This window comes from Heteronotia binoei, chromosome 5 (genome assembly GCF_032191835.1).
Source record: "Heteronotia binoei isolate CCM8104 ecotype False Entrance Well chromosome 5, APGP_CSIRO_Hbin_v1, whole genome shotgun sequence".
NCBI lineage: Eukaryota > Metazoa > Chordata > Lepidosauria > Squamata > Gekkonidae > Heteronotia > Heteronotia binoei.
This window is the reverse complement of record NC_083227.1, coordinates 109,006,399-109,024,824: the sequence shown is the minus strand read 5'-3', so window position 1 is coordinate 109,024,824 and position 18,426 is coordinate 109,006,399. Positions and strand designations below refer to the sequence as shown.

At 44.8% G+C, this 18,426-nt stretch overlaps 2 protein-coding genes across 5 annotated transcripts in view; one reads left to right on the top strand and one right to left on the bottom strand.

Annotated features, from left to right (window-relative positions):
• Positions 1-14,531, bottom strand: part of MST1 (macrophage stimulating 1) — a 35,355-nt gene extending 20,824 nt beyond the window's left edge. For all 3 annotated transcript variants that reach the window (XM_060240040.1, XM_060240042.1, XM_060240041.1), the window contains exons 1-4: positions 14,204-14,531; positions 3,008-3,140; positions 1,939-2,051; positions 134-248 (exon numbers count right to left, since the gene is read on the bottom strand). In XM_060240040.1, coding sequence (XP_060096023.1) covers positions 134-248; positions 1,939-2,051; positions 3,008-3,140; positions 14,204-14,258 — 416 coding nt within the window. In that variant the 5' untranslated portion in view covers positions 14,259-14,531. The remainder of the gene's footprint in view (positions 1-133; positions 249-1,938; positions 2,052-3,007; positions 3,141-14,203) is intronic.
• Positions 14,532-17,102: 2,571 nt separating this feature from the next.
• Positions 17,103-18,426, top strand: part of IFRD2 (interferon related developmental regulator 2) — a 33,625-nt gene continuing 32,301 nt past the window's right edge. For both annotated transcript variants that reach the window (XM_060240054.1, XM_060240053.1), the window contains exon 1: positions 17,103-17,358. In XM_060240054.1, the coding sequence (XP_060096037.1) occupies positions 17,307-17,358 (52 nt within the window). In that variant the 5' untranslated portion in view covers positions 17,103-17,306. The remainder of the gene's footprint in view (positions 17,359-18,426) is intronic.

Here is an 18,426-nt window from a genome sequence, read left to right as displayed (position 1 = left end):
TCTCCTAGGATGAGCTATCCCTTGATGGCTAAACTTCCTTATAAGTTTCAAAGATGGAACCCATCCTCCCTCCTCAAGGTCTTGAAGTGGAGCAGAGCACAGCAGAGTCAAATTATCACTGCCTCCACCATACCTATGATCATGAGGAACTTTCAAGTGCCAGTGCTGACAAGTTTTTCCACCTCTGGTCACTGACTGGGTCCCTCTGTAGCTTGACCCATCGCCCACGGTGCAGTTCCTCATATAAGCTGTGAAAGGAAGAGAACACAACTACAGTAGTATGAGTACAACCATGAAAAATGAAATACGCTAAGTCAGTATAGAAGTCAAGTATTTTACGAGACTCATTTTAAGGTGCTATATGTTTTAGGCTGTTTTTAAACTCTTGCTGGATTTGTAATACTCTATTATTTGTTACAACTTCTGTAGTGTTTATGTTAGATAGAACTTATCTAAACAAATAAAAAGGACTGGTTGTTTTTGTTTGTCACACTGCATCTTCCAGACTGATGGGAGACTGTCCTATCTTAAGAAGAACAGAAGATGAAACCGGACAATATTTTTGTATTTCTAACTCAAAACAGTATCTGGATTACCATTGCCTACTCTCTCAGGAGCCAGACTGGAAAAGTAGAAGGGTCTCCTGGCAACAGGATGAGACAGACATCCACCATAAAAGATCATATTGCTCCTTTATCCGAAAATAGAACAATGTGTTCTGTTAAACCATGAATAATATTTACATCCTATGAACATACCCTCCAACTGTTACAAATCCCCCAGGACTGGCACTGTTATCAAGTGATATTTCCAAATAATTACATGTCTAACATTTCTATTACTAAACAATACCAGAGTAGAGTCCTGACTTGATAAATGTTCTCAGGCTAATTTCAGGTGAGCACTGGATCTGATTCATATTAAACATAACAGGCTTCAGACCTTGGATTGGGTGGGGAGTTTTACTGGTATTTTGAGGGAAAAGGCCAAATGAAGACAATTTTTCTCACTGATTGGGCTATCCAATTGTCTTTGGGACATGAAGCCCTAATGATGAAATTGTACTGTTTTGTCACTTCCATAGGTAGTATGATAACATGAAGTGATTCAGATAATTTTACAATTTGCCCATAAATGCCCTCTTAAACTATAATTTAACTTGGATGTGGTTTCACGTGGCTGGAAGGCACAAGATACAGCAACCTAGAGGAAACTAGACAGTGCTTCAATGGGATACTGCTTGGAAGTCCTCTGTTTTGGGTGTCATGAGGGAAACACACTTTGGGTTTCATGAGGGAAGAAAGGTGGACTATAGATGCTACAATAAATAGCAAACTATCTTCTGATGGCTATTGCTTAAAAATAAGCTACTGCTACCATATTTTCAAATTTAAAATTCCTCTTGACTCATTACAGTGTTCCACCCAATGAATAACCTTGTAGTTGAAGTTCCAATCTGCATCTGTGTTTTCACCTGGACAGTGTGGGTGCTTATAATTATATTTCAGAGTTTGCACAAGCACACTGTTGAATAGACACCAGCAATTCTGCTGTGTTAGTCTGAAGACCCAGTTTGTGAGAATCTTAAGACAATTTATAAGTCACAGAGCAAAGGTGAAGTTCCCTCCTGCTGCTTAATTCCACAGAGTCTGAGTAACTATTGTAGCTCTCAGCATCTATCCAAGCTATTTCTCCTACATTTATCTAATGGACAATTTACATAATAACTGAGCTGTTCTTTCATCCATCAGATCCCATAACTGACACACTCCCAGGTCCTTTTTTACCCCAGTATTGCCAAGCTGACCTTCCATCAGACTTCCCTCCTGTTATGGCACAACTTGCGGATTTGGGTCCTGCATTTAGTCCTACATCACTTTCTTTCTTATTTGTTTATTGCCCTCTCCTTCTTTGCATAGTTCAAGCCTACCATCCTACCTTTCTTCTGGTAGAGGTCATAGTGGACATTCCTCTGCAACTGGGTTTGTGCTGAATGCTGGGTCAAATGCAGCAGCTGGCAGCCATGGCTCTGCCAGTTGTAGTTAAAGGCTCTGGAGAAGCAACATAACACATAAGTATAATCCTCATTAGCCCTAGCAATGCATGTCTGTCAGCTTGGCCAGGAAACACACCCATTCCTTACATCCATGAATCCCTAGCTCCATTAGCAGTTCTTTGAGGTCTTACAGATATACTGAAGAAAGCACCACTTTCCACTACACAGATCTAACCCACATTAAGCCAAGCCACAGATCTCTTTGTTACTGAGAAAGGGATACAAAGATTAGACTATGGCAAGCATTTCAGCAGACAGTATAGCAGTCATGTAAATTAGATGGTATAACTCCCTTCCCGATGCAGCACTGTGGTTCCTCACCACGACATGCCTAACAACTGTACCATGCATATAATGCTTGACTCACAAAGCTAAGATACAGAAAACACACTATGCAGGCAGTTTCACAAGGTCTCAGGGTCTATCCCTGGCATCTGAATGATAGGCAGACTTAGGAGAAAGGTCCCTGCCAGAGCTGACTGGGGCAGACGTTTCAGATCTAGATGAATTAATAACCTCCACCAGCAGAAGATAGTGCTATCCAGGGGAGGCCAATGGTAGCTCTCCATTTGTTTTTTTGCCTACAACTCCCATCAGCCCCAGCCAGCATGGCCAATGGCTGGGGCTGATGGGAGTTGTAGGCAAAAAAATCTGGAGAGCTACCATTGGCCACCCCTGCGTACAGTTCACTCCTGTTACAATGCTCCCTCTAAACTGCAGAATTTTGTGATCAAAAATTCTACTTTTTGAGCTACTGGCATTCAAGTTCTGAGTAAGTGATTTGGCTACTGCATAAATTAGTTTGCTCTATGGCCATTCTTCTTGAGCTAAGACAAAAATGACTAAAAAATTGTGAGCTAGCTCACAGTAACTCAGCTTAAAGAGAACACTGCTTCTGTATCACCCTGATGCTCACTTCTGTGCATCCAGTGCTATTACTTTTCCTCTCACCTGCAGCGTAGGATAGTTGTGCACTGCCTTGCACACTCCTCCACCCCAGTGGGCTTCTCCTCTTTGCGGAGGGACACAGAAACCAGCTCTGTAGCTTTTAGCCTCTGGAAGTCATTAAGAGGGGAACGCAGTTCTGGAAAGACATAGGAAACACATGTTGCTGCAGTTTCCTACCAGAAACAAAAAAAAGCCACAATCCAACCAGTTTCAGAAGCCAGACAACAACCAGCTTAGTAGTGCTTCTGCTTTCTCTTTTGCAAACAGCAGTACCCTAGTCCCTGGGACAAGCTAGCACTGTGTGATGCTAACAAAGAAGAAATGGGCAGTGACTTAAAGAAAAATGTCTTCCCAGAGACATCTGAACTCTCTCAAGGTCCTGGGCTTTCTGAATTGAACTCTCAAAGTGCAAAATGTAAGGGCTTTTCTACATTTTGGAGGTTGGTTCTGCTTCAGTCTGTCCCCTGATTTCCATACACATTTTTGTGCCTTCGGTTTTCACCTGTTCCACACACACACACACCCCGTTTTTTTAAAGACTGCTTTTCTCCTGATCTTTCCCTGGAAGCTGATTTTGGCCATTTCTGTACAAACAGCTTACTGCAGCAAAGTCAGGCTGTTAAACTTGACTTTGGATCTGCGTGCCTGCCCTCTGCATCATTCTTTTTTCTTGGGTGCATTCTGTACATTTATTCCATACCTACAACCAAAAACCACAGTTATCCTTCATCCGGAGGGGTAGTGTCCAATGGTTAACATGAAAGGAGTGGTGCCCAATGTTTTTTTTTTTAATTTAAAATGAAGAGGCACCATTGTAATACCCGGCCTCAATCTTCCAGGTTTCAGCACCTCAAGCTCGGTGGTGGTCGGAGGAGCTCGGCTCCAATGACCCCTCCAAATTGGGTGGTAAGAGGGGTGCCGCAGCTGCAGCATCCCAAGGAGGGCCCTGGTGGGGGGCCTCCTGACAGCAAGGAACTCTACAGGATCCAGAGAAACAACGGCAGTTGTTTCCTGTTCTTGTCTGCTCCAGTGCTCCGCCACCGAGATCGCCATGATGGCAGCAAGAGGTGATTGCCCAACTGCTTTTCTCTTTCAATAAGCTTCTGATGCATCTCTTTTCTACTTTAATCACTGGAATTCTACCATGCAAGGAAGTCAGCTTGCTAACAATACTGGCCAATGGATCTTTTAACATAGCAACAATTGGAACTGTTCCAAAAGAAGGGCAAGAGGAGGAAAATTCCCTCCCCTTCTCCGCAAGGGAGGCTTCAAAAGACAAAGAACAAATTGGAAAACTTTTTAGAGTTTAAATTGGACTGAGCAAAGACATTTGAACTGATTTGGTTTATAAATAAATAAGCTATAATGAGATCAACTTTTGGTTACAACACGATCTGAATAAAAATGGGATATATTTACAAGAGAAATATATGTGATGCTTGATTAGGACTCACACGACTACAATTGAAATGTAGGAGAAAAATTTGCGGCTGAAGGAAACAGGTTAACTGGAGCTTAGAATTACTTTTCAACTTTGATTAACAGACTGAGTCTTTTCTGTGGAGGAAATGGCAGTTCAAACTAAAGTGCATAGGGAAAAAAGATATTATGATTTCCATAATCTCCTTAAAGCAGGAACTTTGTCATGAGCCCTGAGGAGGGGGAGCTGAAAGGGTTAACAGAACAGGAAGAACCAACAGCTGGCCCATCAATCACTCTCCCCACATTCAGGAACCTGTGCCGGCTGTTGACAATCAGTCTCCTCCAAGCTCTCCCCCTCCCATCTCAAGAATGTGCACCCGTCTTCGAAAAACACTGGCAGAATGCAGGCACGCAGCAAGCCAATGCTTCCGATCTCTTAGCCCTGAGTACTAGGAGAATTACGGCCACCCAGGGAGCAAGCTGATTGAGGCTCCCATATAACTCACGCCCGGGACTTGGCAACCTCGTGGAAGCAATGAGTCGATTCCCTGGCTTGCATCCACGCTCCTTCTTGATTCCAGTTCCTGACCGGTTTGAATTCCTTGGCACCCTGACCCTTTGGCTTTGGACACTGACTTCTGCTTCTGGTTTGCGATTTTGCTGTTCTAACTCGGCTCCTGATTGACTTCTGACCGGCTTTAGACTCCCTGAGAACGTGCACCCTGAGAACATGCACCCTGACAGATTGCTTCCACCCACACACTCCCTTCACAAGATGGATGAGGAGGCAAGCGGAGGTTCTGGGCAGCTAGCAGCCTTGCTCACCCAGGTGCAGAATCTCACTCAAATGGTGGCTCACCTGCAATAGCAACAGCAAGTCACCGCCCCACCCAAATGCCCGGTGCCTCTCCCAGAGAAGTTCACTGGGAAGGTGGAGGAGTTTCCTGCATTTCTGGCACAGTGCAAACTGTATATTGAATTACGTGCCAGAGACGTCCCCAATGACAAGACTAAGGTATGCTTCATTGTATGCTTAAAGGGGCAGGCAGCTAAATGGGCTACCCTTTCGCCCGTGCTGACTGATTACCAGGGCTTCCTGGATCATATGGCAGTAGCTTTTGCTAACCCCCAGCAAACAGGCACCGCCAACCGGAAGATCTGGACCCTGAAACAGGGTAGAGACTTGGTTTCCCAGTACTCCACCGAGTTCAAGCTTCTGGCCCAAGACCTGGCCTGGAACGAAGCTGCCCTCATGGAGCAGTATACAGAGGGACTGGCTGACAAAGTCCTTGATGAGTTGGCACAAGTAGACTGACCAGCCACGCTGCAAGGTCTAATCACGCTGTGTCTTCGCATTGATGGCTGCCTGGAAAGCCATCACCAAGTGTGAAGCAGTGCCCGTCCCTCCCAGCTGCCCCGCTGCCCTGCAACGGTGACAACCCCAGTGCTCCCCAGTCCCAGGACTGATGACCCCGAGCCCATGCAACTTAAGGGGGCCTAGGTCTATACCAAGCTAGACCTCTGGGGCATGTACAACTTGGTGCGGATCCGTGCAGGAGACGAGTGGAAGACCCAGGGAGCAGGCTGATTGAGGCTTCCACACAACTCATGCCTAGGACTTGGCAACCTAGTGGAACCGACGAGTCGATTCCCTAGCTTGCATCCATGCTCCTTCTTGATTCCAGTTCCTGACCGGTTTGAATTCCTTGGCACCCTGACCCTTTGACTTTGGACCGGCTTTAGACTCCCTCCTGCCTGTGCCCTGAGAACGTGACAAACTTGGTCATTTAGCAGAACTGATGCAACAACAGAAGGAGACTTTTATTTTGAAATACAGCGAAATCAAAAATCTATACAAGCAGAGTAGTAAAGAGACCCCAGGGATGTCTGTTATGCTGGGGGGGAAAGTTAAAGATTCATTGAGGAAAGTGTGGAAAAAAATAAAAATGGAAACAACATGCGCAGTTACAAAGATGAAACAGAAATCAACAGATTAAAGTTCTCCCAAGAGGATATGATAAAGCGGTGGCCCTACCATTTTCAGCAAAACAGATGGAAGATTCAAGGGGAGAAAAGGCAGATTCCAACAAGACGATTAAATTTTGGAAAGCCTTCAAAAAGAAGAGATTATAAACTGTTTTCTCTTTGTTTTGGTTTTTTTTCTGTATTTAACTGGTTAACACTGAATCAATAAAAGGGATCTGATAAGTGATTTTGAAATAGCAGATGAGGCTTTCAGAATTTGGATGCCTCTTTTCAGTCTGTTATATTCATTCATGGAAGTTAAATAAAACAAGGTAATTAAGAGTGGGCTAAGGAGATTGTATGTTTTTTTTATCTACCTAAAAATAAACAAGTGTGGAAGAGGAGGTATGGTAGTTATTGTATATTAACTGATTTTCAGAGTAACATATAGTCTCCAAAAATCTTTAAAGAATTTTAAATGTTCAAAGGAGATTAAAAGTTAATCTGGGTAAATATGTAATAAGACAGGCAACACAAACATTTTGCAATTTTAAGGATCTGCTCCTGATATTTCTGATAAGAGAAACTATTTATAATGAAATAGACAGAATACTATGGGGTTTTTTGCTTTTCTTTTTCTCTCTCTGTTAAAAACAAATAAATTAGTATTAAGGATAAAGGAACTATATTTATCTTTTATGCTTATGTAAACTGTTAACACTGTTAAACCAATTAGTTAGCTTTTTTCTGATATTGCTAAATTTAAGCAGCTAGCTGTTTCATGATTGATTTCTCTACTTTTCTCACTTGTATATACTGAAGATGAATAGTTTAGACTTGTATTTTAAACTACAGAATAGTAAAAGTATATAATAAAATAAGACAACTGTAGAATTTAATGGTTATAATGGGTAAAATTTTAAGGCTTGCAGGTAGAAAGAATTTGGTATTATGCCTTGAGGTAGAAATGTAACAGGTATATATATTACTCCTCTTTGTTTTTCTTTGTCTTCTTTCTATGTTCTATCTTGTACCCCTTCCTTATTTTTGTTTCTGTAACCCTGCATTTCCTATCTTTTTTATACTCAAACTTAATAAAAAATTTAAACCTGTAATACCCGGCCTCCAGAGACTGCCAGAATGCCCCCCCCCCCAAAAAAACATTGTTCACTGAGGCATTAAAGGAAAAAAATGATTCAAAAGTTCTAGGCTTCCCATCCCAATGTCTGTTTCTCTTTACGAGTCTTACCAATACCCCTCCACACCTTTATTTGATTTGCATGCAGTACTGAAATTCTCTTTTTCTTTTTGCAGTGGGGACACCTTTTGTTTGCCTGCTCTCTGATCCTCCTTTTAAGTCAGTACCATGCAGTTCCCCCATCATTTTAAGGGTTTTTTTTTCCCCTGTGGTTCTGGTCCAGCAAAAAACTCTTTTTGGTAAACTAATGAGCTTGTAAAAAAAATTATAAATGAGGGGAAAATGGAGCTAACATTCTGCCAGGATGGCTACCCAAGAGTACACAGATTGAAGAATCTCCTCTTTCAAAAAACACACCCAGTGCGAAACTGAACAATGAGCGGGAGGAAAGACCTTGATATGGGCGGAGGGTGGCTTCCAAGGGGCCAGAAAAGGGATGGGAGGGAAAAATCCAAGGGAATGTGTATGCTTTTGAATTACCTTCAGTGAATGAAGGGGAAAGACCATGGCAAAAGTACTCTCAGAACAATCGGGAAAACAGGGAATAGAAAGCAAATTAAGCTCTAAAGGGAGGGAAAACAATGCAGAACAGGAAAAAAATGGACATGCACATTGAAAGTGATGAGAATGCAGAAACAACAAAGAAAATCCAATGGACATGCATGGTGAAAGCAAGGCAAAACACCAGTGCATAATAGGCCTTTGAGTTGGCTTTTTCCTTGCACATAATGTTTGTTTTCTTTGTCCCATCCATTGTTTTCTTTGTCCCATCCATTCCCACCACCTCCAGCCTACTTTTCAATGATTGGATTGTCCTCTTCATCAAACCATTGTCAAACCACCTCCCCCCCCCCCCCCGCCCTGAAGGCAAGTGACTTCATTTTTAAAATTTTATTAAAAGACACTAAAATATTGCTATATTGCTATAGTGCTGTAATAACAGGTCAAGCAGGTTCTCTGAATTTCCAGCTTCCATTAACAAAACAGTAAATCTCTAGTCCTTTCCCATGCAGAGGCATAAAGAAGAGGGCTTATCTCTGCAAGGGAAAAGTGCTGCTGAAGAGTCATGATTTCCAGCAACCCCCACACTTGACTTTGGACTCTAATAGACTGTGCATAGACTGACACTCATGCCAGACCAGCTTTTGGGCACTTGACCCTCTTGGACTGTCATGGTGTTGAGCCAAGCCAGACACAAGGCACCCCTCACTGGTACTATTATGCTGTGGTCCACTTAGCCTACAGAAACTGCAAAGACAACAGACCAGGTTTCACCTTTAGCTGCCCAGCCCCTGTTGCAGACATCTGCAGCCCTGTCTTCATGGAGACAGAACCAGCAGCAGACCTAGAGGAAGCCAGGTTCCTGAAGTTTTGAAAATGACACACTATTTTCCTGTAGCAGCCATGAAGAGACTGCGTCTTCCCCACATTCTGCATTCCAGAATCCTTGCATCAGCTTTAATCATGCAGATGTCGGCTGCCCAGCCAGAGACAAAGGAACCAAAGTGATTACCGGTGGACAAAGGAGTCTTCCTGCCACCTATCCAAGCAGCACCTCTGTCAATAGAACATCATTGGACTAATCTCATCATTTTACAGTTATCATCAGCCAAATCTTGCTACCCATCTCCCCTCTTCTTGATCTCTTTTGTTTCCCCCACATTCCCCAAGTGGTGTCACCACTACAACCCATCAGATCCTAGATTGTCCATTCCAGTTTTCTTTATTCGGTGTATGTTTTAACTCAGAGCCACATTAATTGCTTTCTGGGTACTATTGTTAAATTTCCTGGGAACTATTGACTGGCCAGGTAATTTCTTCACTGGATCCTGCCCCAAGTCACAGAACTGGCTATTTAAGGCAGACCCTCCTGTCATTCAGGAGTGACTTTTTCCAGACCCCTACCTTGCTGGAAGAGGTAGTTTGGGTCCTTTCTCCAAGTGGCACTGGTCATCTCACAGGCCCCCACCCCCTAACTGCTGAATCTCTGCTTCTTATCTAGATAGGTAACATATTACCAACCAGTGATATTCCTGCTAATGCAAATGTCCCTATCTTTTTTAGCTGTTTTCCTAATTCTGAACTATGTATTGAATGTATGATTTTCTTTTGTATGTTCGAGTTTCCTTAAATAAAATTAATTTGCTTTAGATCCAAAATCTCATCATTGACTTAAGGGCTCCTGGGAAATACTGACTCTGGTATACATAGGTTATTGACTCCATGCTATTTTTGCCATCTTGCCTACTTAACTAAAATTCCCCAAGTTCGCTTGAAAAGGCATTTTGGCCAACAAAAGATTAGACACTTACTTTTTTGTAAATGAAAGCTGGGAATTCAGAGAACCTGCTTCACCTATCATTACAGCAATTTATTTATCAATGTACCAATGATTTATTTATTTATTTTATTCAATCTATATCCCGCCCTCCCTGTAAAAGCAGGCTCACACGCATGTAAACACATGGGACATAAAACCACATTAAAATATAAAAAGATACAGAAAACATAAAAACATAAAACCGTTTCAGGTGCTATAATGATCTTTAAATTTTCAATTTGTTATTCCAGCTGGATGTTCTACAGAAAGATCGATCTTAGGTTCATGTTCAACGTGGCCCGGTTGTTTCAGAGTCTGTTGCAGCTTATGATCTTAATTTACAAATGCCTGGTGGAACAGCTCCATCTTACAGGCCCTGCAGAACTGTGTGAGCTCTCACAGGGCCCTAACCTCCTTGGGGAGCTCGTTCCACCAGTTTGGGGCTGCAACAAAAAAGGCCCTGGTTCTAGTTGTCATGAGCCTGGCCTCTTTAAGACCAGGGATTGAGAGTAGATTTTGTTACCCTGACCGAAGTGCTCTCCGGGGAACATGTGAGGAAAGGCGATCCCTAAGGTATGCAGATCCCTGGCCATATAGGGCTATAAAGGTAAAAACCAGCACATTGAAATGAACCTGGTATGCAATGGGCAACCAGTGCAGTGCTTTCAGCCGCATTAACAGCCTGGCTGCAGCATTCTACACTAGCTGAAGCTTCCGGGTTTGAGACAAGGGCAACCTCATGTAGAGGGCATTACAGTAATCCAATCTTGAGGTGACCGTAGTGAGACCTCTGCTCCTGGACTGCCACGACTTGGTTACGGGACCTCCGTCTTCGTCGGATCCAATTTCAGTCTACTCAGCCTGAGCCACCTTGCCACAGCTCGTAGTGCCATGGTCAGATCTTCCGGGGAGGAGTCGGACCAGCCGACCATCAACAGAAAGAGCTGGGTGTCATCTGCGTACTGATGACATCCCTGCCCAAAACTCTGGGCAATCTGGGATGGGGGTACATACAGATGTTAAACAACATCGGGGAGAGAACCGCCCCTTGGGGCACACTACACACAAGCAGGTGCTGACGGGATAGCTCCTCCCCTATTGCCACCCTTTGTTCCCGACTCTGGAGAAAGGAGGAGAGCCACTGTAAGGCCAACCCCTGTATCCCAGCGTCAGTGAGGCGGTGGGTCAGTAACTGATGGTCGACCATGTCGAACACAGCCCACAGGTCTAACAGCAACAGTACCACCGAACCATCTCCATCCAGATGCCTCTGGAGGTCATCTGTGAGGGCTACCAGAACCGTCTCCATCCCATGACCTGGACGAAACCTGGACTGAAAAAGGTTAAGCACGGAAGCATCGTCCAGAAAGCTCTGTAACTGCACTGCTCTCAAAAATCTTGCCCAGAAAAGACAAGTTTTGGTGACTTAAAAAAAAAAATGCAGTCGTGCCATTGATATATCAATATAAACATGCAGAGAAATAAAGGGGGGGAGGGTGCTGCGACACCACCAATGATAACAGCACCCTCCACTGAAAATCCTTATTACTAAGGGCATGTGACTTCACAACTGTGAAAACACAGAAGGAGGGCAGACATGCAGAACAGTTGTGTTCAGACTGATTTCAATTATTGTGGATTGACTCCCAGGAAAATCAAAAGTAAAGAGTGTGGGAAAGCCTTAAGTGAAAGCCTGATGAGCCTAAAAGAGTGGGCTAGGGAAATTTCTTCTAAAGCACATCTAGGTGGCTGTGATTTGGGCTGAAGGCACTTTCTCAGCATATCCAGTATCAACAGACACGTGGTGTGCCTTTGCATACACAGCTGACTAGAGACAACACTGGCTGTACAATCTAAATCTGGCTTCCCACAGTGTATGTGCAGGTGTCCCAAGAGAGGAGTTTCCTGCCCTACCCCAGAATGTTTCTGGTCCACCTGGTTATCACATTGCTTATCCAAAAGCCTCTGAAGTTCTGGCCCTCATTCAAGTGGTATCTACAGGATGAATAAGGATTAACTGAGAAAATTGGCCCTGGATCCCAGAGAACACTTTTTCCCAGGGCTAGTGAATAAAGTGGCTTACAAGAATTCTTGGGGTTGTTATTGGAGCTAGGGATTAGAACTGAGTAATGATAGTAACTAAAGGGAACATATGTATTTTAAAGTGGGGTTATTTCCAAGACTCTCCTTCTGCACAAGAACCTTAGGAGTTGTAGCTCAGAGAGAGGAATGCACTCAGAGATCCTCAGCTCCTCCTGACAGCCATAGGTTCTAGGTTTCCTTGGTCAGAGCCACAGCAGTTAAACAAACTTGAAATGTTTAAAAGTATTGTAAACCTGCCTCAAGAGCTGCTGCTGTCCTAAAAAGGACATGACAATGTGTATATTGTTACAACAATGTCTCCCAAAGCACCTACAACACCACGAAAAGGAGGGCAGCAGAACTTGCATTTGCATTTTATGTCTGCATTGTCAAAAACCTGCACCTAATCATCTTGGTTTGAACATAAAGCTTGTACAGGCTGAGCAGATATCACAGGTGTGCAACAGCAAATTGCTCTGATGTGGCTGGCTCCTGCTAGCCTGTTCTTGCCAGATCTCAGAAGCTAAGCAGGGTCCGTCCTGGTTAGTACTTGGACAGGAGAATACCAAGAACATTCAGGGTTGCTATGCAGAGGCAGGCAACAGACAACCACCTCTGAGCATCTCTTGCCTTGAAAACCCTGCAGGATTGCCATAAATCAGCTGTGACTTGCCCTGACCTGGATATCCCAGGGAAGCCCAGTTTTGTCAGATCTCAGAAGCTAAGTGGGGTTGATTCTGGAAAAGTACTTGGATGGGAGACCTCCTTGGAATACAAGCAGTTTGGAGGACAGAGGCAGGCTTTATTCAATCACCTCTTTGAATGTCCTCCAGGTTCCCATAGGGGTCATTCACAAGAGGTCACCAAGACTTCCAGTTGCATATACACAGGCACATATAATAACAAAAATACTGAAAATAAAATAAATCAACTGTGACTTTATGGCACTTTCCTCCACCACCAACAGTGGTGCTACTCACCAAGCAACACCAGAACCCATAAAGCTCCTTTTGACAGTCAGAAACTTCTTAACAAATCTGACAGTCCTAGCTTAGAGTTTTCCTTGCTATTCCCATTAACATGTTTTTTTCCTATGTTCAACAGTTGCACAACAGCCAGAAATATAACAAATGTAGCTTTCTTCAACACAGAAATGGGAGAAAGCTGTACCTTTGGAATTTCTGCCTGCTGTGAAATGGTCACAGGCATGGAATCTTGGCCAGCCCAGGGTTAGGGGGAACAGTGACAATGCTTATTACAGGGGCGGCCAACGGTAGCTCTCCAGATGTATTTTGCCTACAACTCCCATCAGACCCAGCCATTGGCCATGCTGGCTGGGGCTGATGGGAGTTGTAGGCAAAAAACATCTGGAGAGCTACCGTTGGCCACCTCTGGCTTATTAGAAAAAGCGGTATTTAGCAGGGGTATTTAAAATAAAAAATACTATATTTTTTCCTGTCTGGACTCCTGTGCCTTTAATAGCCGTACACAAAGATAAACATCTCCGACTTTCCCAGCACTGAGCAAAAAAAGTTCACCAACTGAATATCTGCCTATTTATTGGTTTATTTAGATGCATCCCAGTGGAGACCCAAAGCAGTTTACAACCTGGTTCTTCAAGCCTCCACGCTATCCTCTGTGAATGGGGGGAAGGTTAGTCTGAAAGCATGTGACTGCCCCGAGGTCATCCAGTGAGCTTCCGTAGCAGAATAAGGATTCAGACCCCTATCACTGAGATCCTAGTCTGTCACAGGCTTGGGGGAGGGGAAGGGGGGGGGAGAGGTATCTGCTCTACTCAGGAGCAACATTGTCATATCTGATCAGCAGCTTCTTGCTTTCCTGTCAGGCTCTGTAGGGAGCCGTGGCAAAAAGGGATACTCAGGAGCGAGACAGCTGCTACTCCTTTGGTTCAGAAGCACTCTAAGACCAAAATGCCTAAGTCTTGTAGTCTCCCCCTATCCCAGGTGAGAAAGAAAGAAAGAAAGAAAGAAAGAAAGAAAGAAAGAAAGAAAGAAAGAAAGAAAGAAAGAAAGAAAGAAAGAAAGAAAGAAAGAAAGAAAGAAAGAAAGAAAGAAAGAAAGAAACTCAGCAGGCAACAATTCAGAGGGACAGAAGAGAATGGTAAGTGTTCTGCATTCTCAGGAGTCATAGCAATGGGAGAGAAGAACCCTGCAGCAGCTCCAGAAGAAAAAAAGAGGGGGAGGATCCTCACCTGTGCTCAAGGTACAGGCCAGCACAAGGAAAAGGACAGCCGTGGCCTGCAGCATGGCTCTCTCCAGAAGCACTAGTTCACCCTAGCAGATGCGCCAGCTGGGTTAGATGTCCGGGAACAGACAAGCAGAGAGCAACATGCAGACCTCCCTGATACCACAAGCCAAATATTTGCTTTATAGCTCACATGCCAGTAATATTTCAGAGAGAGAAAGAAAAAGATTCAAAGGGCATGGGGTACAATTACTCACGGGGGACCCATTATACCAGGTCCCCCATGCGTAATTTTTCTTTCTTCAGCCGGTGGGTTGACCTCTACCACAAGTCCCAGCACCCACAAAAATGTCAACATTATGTAAGGTCAAGTTAATAAATTGTTCCAAACTCATCCAGTCTGGCTCTGGCTCAAGAACCATCCCCATTCCTGGAAATGAGCTACCTCCAAGCAGATACAATCTCAGCCCTTTCCAGAAATGAAGGAATGGCTAATAAAAGTCCTGCAGCTTCAGAGACAGATCCCATGAGACAACAGCAGGGCTCTGATAGGTGGAATCTCAAGCCCAACAGGAGTGGCTAATAGGAAGCCCTATGGGGAGAGGGAGGATGTACAGCTTGGAAATTCACAGGCAGAACCATTAGGCATTCAATACCTGTACTGCAAGCAGAGACCAACAGGTGAAGTTTTCCCATGCTGCACTTGTTGATTTGGTCTTATTGCGCAGCTGTTACAGAAATATCAGAATGTGCCTATTTGCACAGTCCAGAAATAGTACAATTGAAAATGAGATTATTAATCTAAAGAGAGATCCAAACCTCCAGCTAGCAGCTGTAACCTTCCCCATCATGAAGACACTTGTATTAAGGAATTAATATGCTGAATTTCTTTCTACTAAAGTAGGGTTGCCAGTCCCCAATTTAGAGGCCCTCCCACCCACTTCAAGGTTAGCAGAAAGCAAGGGGGGGTTGAATGTCCACTAGACACTCCATTATAGCCTATGGAGACCAGTCCCCATATGGTATAACTGAGCATCAATCTGTGGGTATCTGGGGCTCTGGGGGGGGAAGCTGTTTTTTTGAGTTAGAGGTATCCTGAGTTGGATATGGCAACTCTAGTTTGTACCAGAAGAGTGTTCAGATACCTCACCAACAAAAGCTCCAGAAACTAAACACTGAGGTCACCACAGAACCGAATCACCTGTGAGGCACTCAATGGGAGACCTCAAATTAGCTGTTTTATTGCAAAGGAATTTCAGAAACAGACTGGAACTGGAGACTGCTGAGTTACAAGTTATTACAACACTCAGGAAAATGGAACCCCCCGGGGCTCAACAGAGATATCAGCTTTTTATCTCACTACACATGCTAAGTCACTCAGTTCTTACTTACGGTATATCCAGAAATTAAACTTTTTTGGTCTTAAAGGGGCCATTGGACTCAAACTTGGTTCTTACATCTGTTGTTAACTCCTTTATTATCTTTATTATTTGCATGCCAATTAGTTGCTATTTACATGTTCTACCATATTGTTATTTTAATCTTAGCTGTATTTATTGTTCAGTTACTTATGCATCTTGACTCCAATTAGCTCTTCCTAACAACTACCCCTGCACCTGCATGTAATATTTGAGGAAATCTGTTTCAATGTATGTGAAGAAGTGTGCACATGCTGTTCTCACATGTACCAAGGGTTGAGCTTGGTTTGTCTTTGGTTTGGGAGCTGCTGGACTCTAGCTTCATTCTCATAACTCTTTGTTAGTGTGCTAATTTGAAGATGATATTGGATTTATACCCCGCCCTCCACTCTAAATCTCAGAGTGGCTCCTTCACCTTCCTCCCACACAACAGACCCCCTGTGATGTAGGTGGGGCTAAGAGAGCTCACACAGAAGCTGCCCTTTCAAGGACAACTCTGCCAGACCTATAGCTAACCCAAGGCCATTCCAACAGCTGCAAGTGGAGGAGTGGGGAATCAAACCCAGTTCTCCCAGATAAGAGTACATGCACTTAACCACTACACCAAACTGGCATTGATCTTACCAGCCACCTGATCCTATTTTAGTTTTACTTATGCATCTTGGTTCTTCCTATTGGCTGCCCACCCTCTCTTTTCCTGTAAGTAGGACTTGAGATTTTATTCCATTGTTTGTATCTGTAGCAGTGTGGGTCAGGGCGCACACAAAAGCTTATACTTTGAAAAAAACTTCGTTGGTCTTAAAGGTATCACTGTACTCCAACTTTGTTCTGCTGTTTCAGACCAACACAACTATCCACCTGAATCTAATAATTGTTTTTTATATTAAACTACTGAAGGCAGACTTTGCGGCATTATAGCTTGCTGAAGCCCCCCCTTCCTTTTCATGCTGCACTCCTAAATTCCAGGAATTTCCCTGAAATTGGCAAAAATTGCCATAACTGACAAGTTGCTACCTCCTGTAGATAGGAAAGATTGTCAGTCTGAGTAGGTACCATCCAGCCATAAAATAACCATGGTCGCTTCGAGTTCGTTTTTTTCACTTTGGGAACGTGATGAAAGGGGCACAAGGAAAAATCCACGCCTCCAAGCCCAAGACTGAATAACAGAACCAACATACCTTTGGGGACCTCAGCGTTTGAACCGTATGGCCCCCTGTAATTAAGCTGTCTCGTCACTAGGAGGCGTGAGCCACATTCTGTTCCAGCAGAACTCGTGGGAGCGAGTTAAACCCGCCAAGGGGGCGACTGTTCAGCCCTGGGCTTATGGGAATCGTAGTTCATATACCTCCCACACGGAATTCCCACGAGTGCCTGATCACTGGGACTACGTTTCCCAGGAAATAACTGAGAGGACGTGGAGCATCATGGGGCTCGTAGTCCAGCTTTCAGTTGTCATAAAGCGCTTTGGCTCGTCGTGGTGGCTAGATGAGGACTTCAGCTCCCAGAGGGCACTACGATAGCACCGGCACCCGCTTGACGGGGAAGCCGAGCGAGTGATCCATCAAGGGAAGGAAGATGGTGGAACAAGCGGCGTGGTTTCCCCGTAAGGCAGTAACCGACCCTGTCATTAGTCCCCAGCAGAGAGACGCCGCCCGGCCCGAAGCAGCATCCTGATAACAGCCCGTGTCGGCTATGCCCCGGCCTCGTTCACGGCGCGGCGATACAGCCCGCAGAGGCGCCCGAGGTGAGCCAGGCTGCCCTCCCGCGGGCTGGGCAATGGGGAGCAGGGAGGGCTGCTCTGCTGGAGGAGCTGCGGGTGGGATCAGGAGCGTATTCGTGGAAGCGCAGCCTTCTCCTCTTCCTCAGGCCCACACAGCTGTGTTGCGTTGGCGGCGACGCCCGAAGCGAGGCTGGGAGGAGGGATGCCGCGTGGCGGACAGGCAGCGCGAGACACTCTCTCTCTCTCACCGCGCCCGCCCGCCCGCCGCCCTTGGGGCAGATCTCCACCTCGATCTGGCCCGCAGAGCTGGAGTCCGGGTGCGTGTTGTTGCGTGGGACGCTTGTTCTGCATCGCCGACGACTTCTGCAGTTACAAGTGCCGGTGGAGGTGGAAATGGGGCTTGTTAGGCAATACGTCTGCTGGGCGCCTCGTGGGCGGAGGGTGAACGAGAGGCGCCGGATTAGAATTGGAGGAGCGAGGCACGCTTGGCGACCATGCTCCATCAAGACCCCAAGGTGGTGGGGTGGTCTCGATGAACAGCACTGCCGCCTGTTCCGCTTGACGTATTATTCATAATACAGCGTCTGATAGCTTCACCTCGAGGCCTTTGCACCTTCCTGTTCCCTCACTTTAAGTTCCATTGGTATGGAAATAGGCCACAATCCACTGTTTTCTGCTGTTTCCTGGCTTGCTTGGAAGAAGGGACAAGAGCAAGGTTTTTGCTTAGTAGTATAGCGTAAAATCTGTGCAGGTGAAGATCGCATATATATGTGCCTTTTTTATACATAGTTCCACAAGAAACTTGCATCCCATCCACTTGATTTGAAAAACAGGTATATGTGTGAATGCACTTGCTTGCCATGTGGTATTCTACACACAGCAGCCTAAGGTAGTTTGATCGCATCAGAGCTTTAAAAGTAAGCAGTGTCAGTCACAGTTAGTACTTGGGTGGGAGATCACCAAGGAAAACTGGGGTTGCTATGTGGAGGAAGGTAATGGAAAACCACCTCTGCTGCATCGTTTGCCTTGGAAACCCCATGGACAGTGTGACTTGATGGCACACAGTTGTATTAATGTGCACTCAGGTTTCCT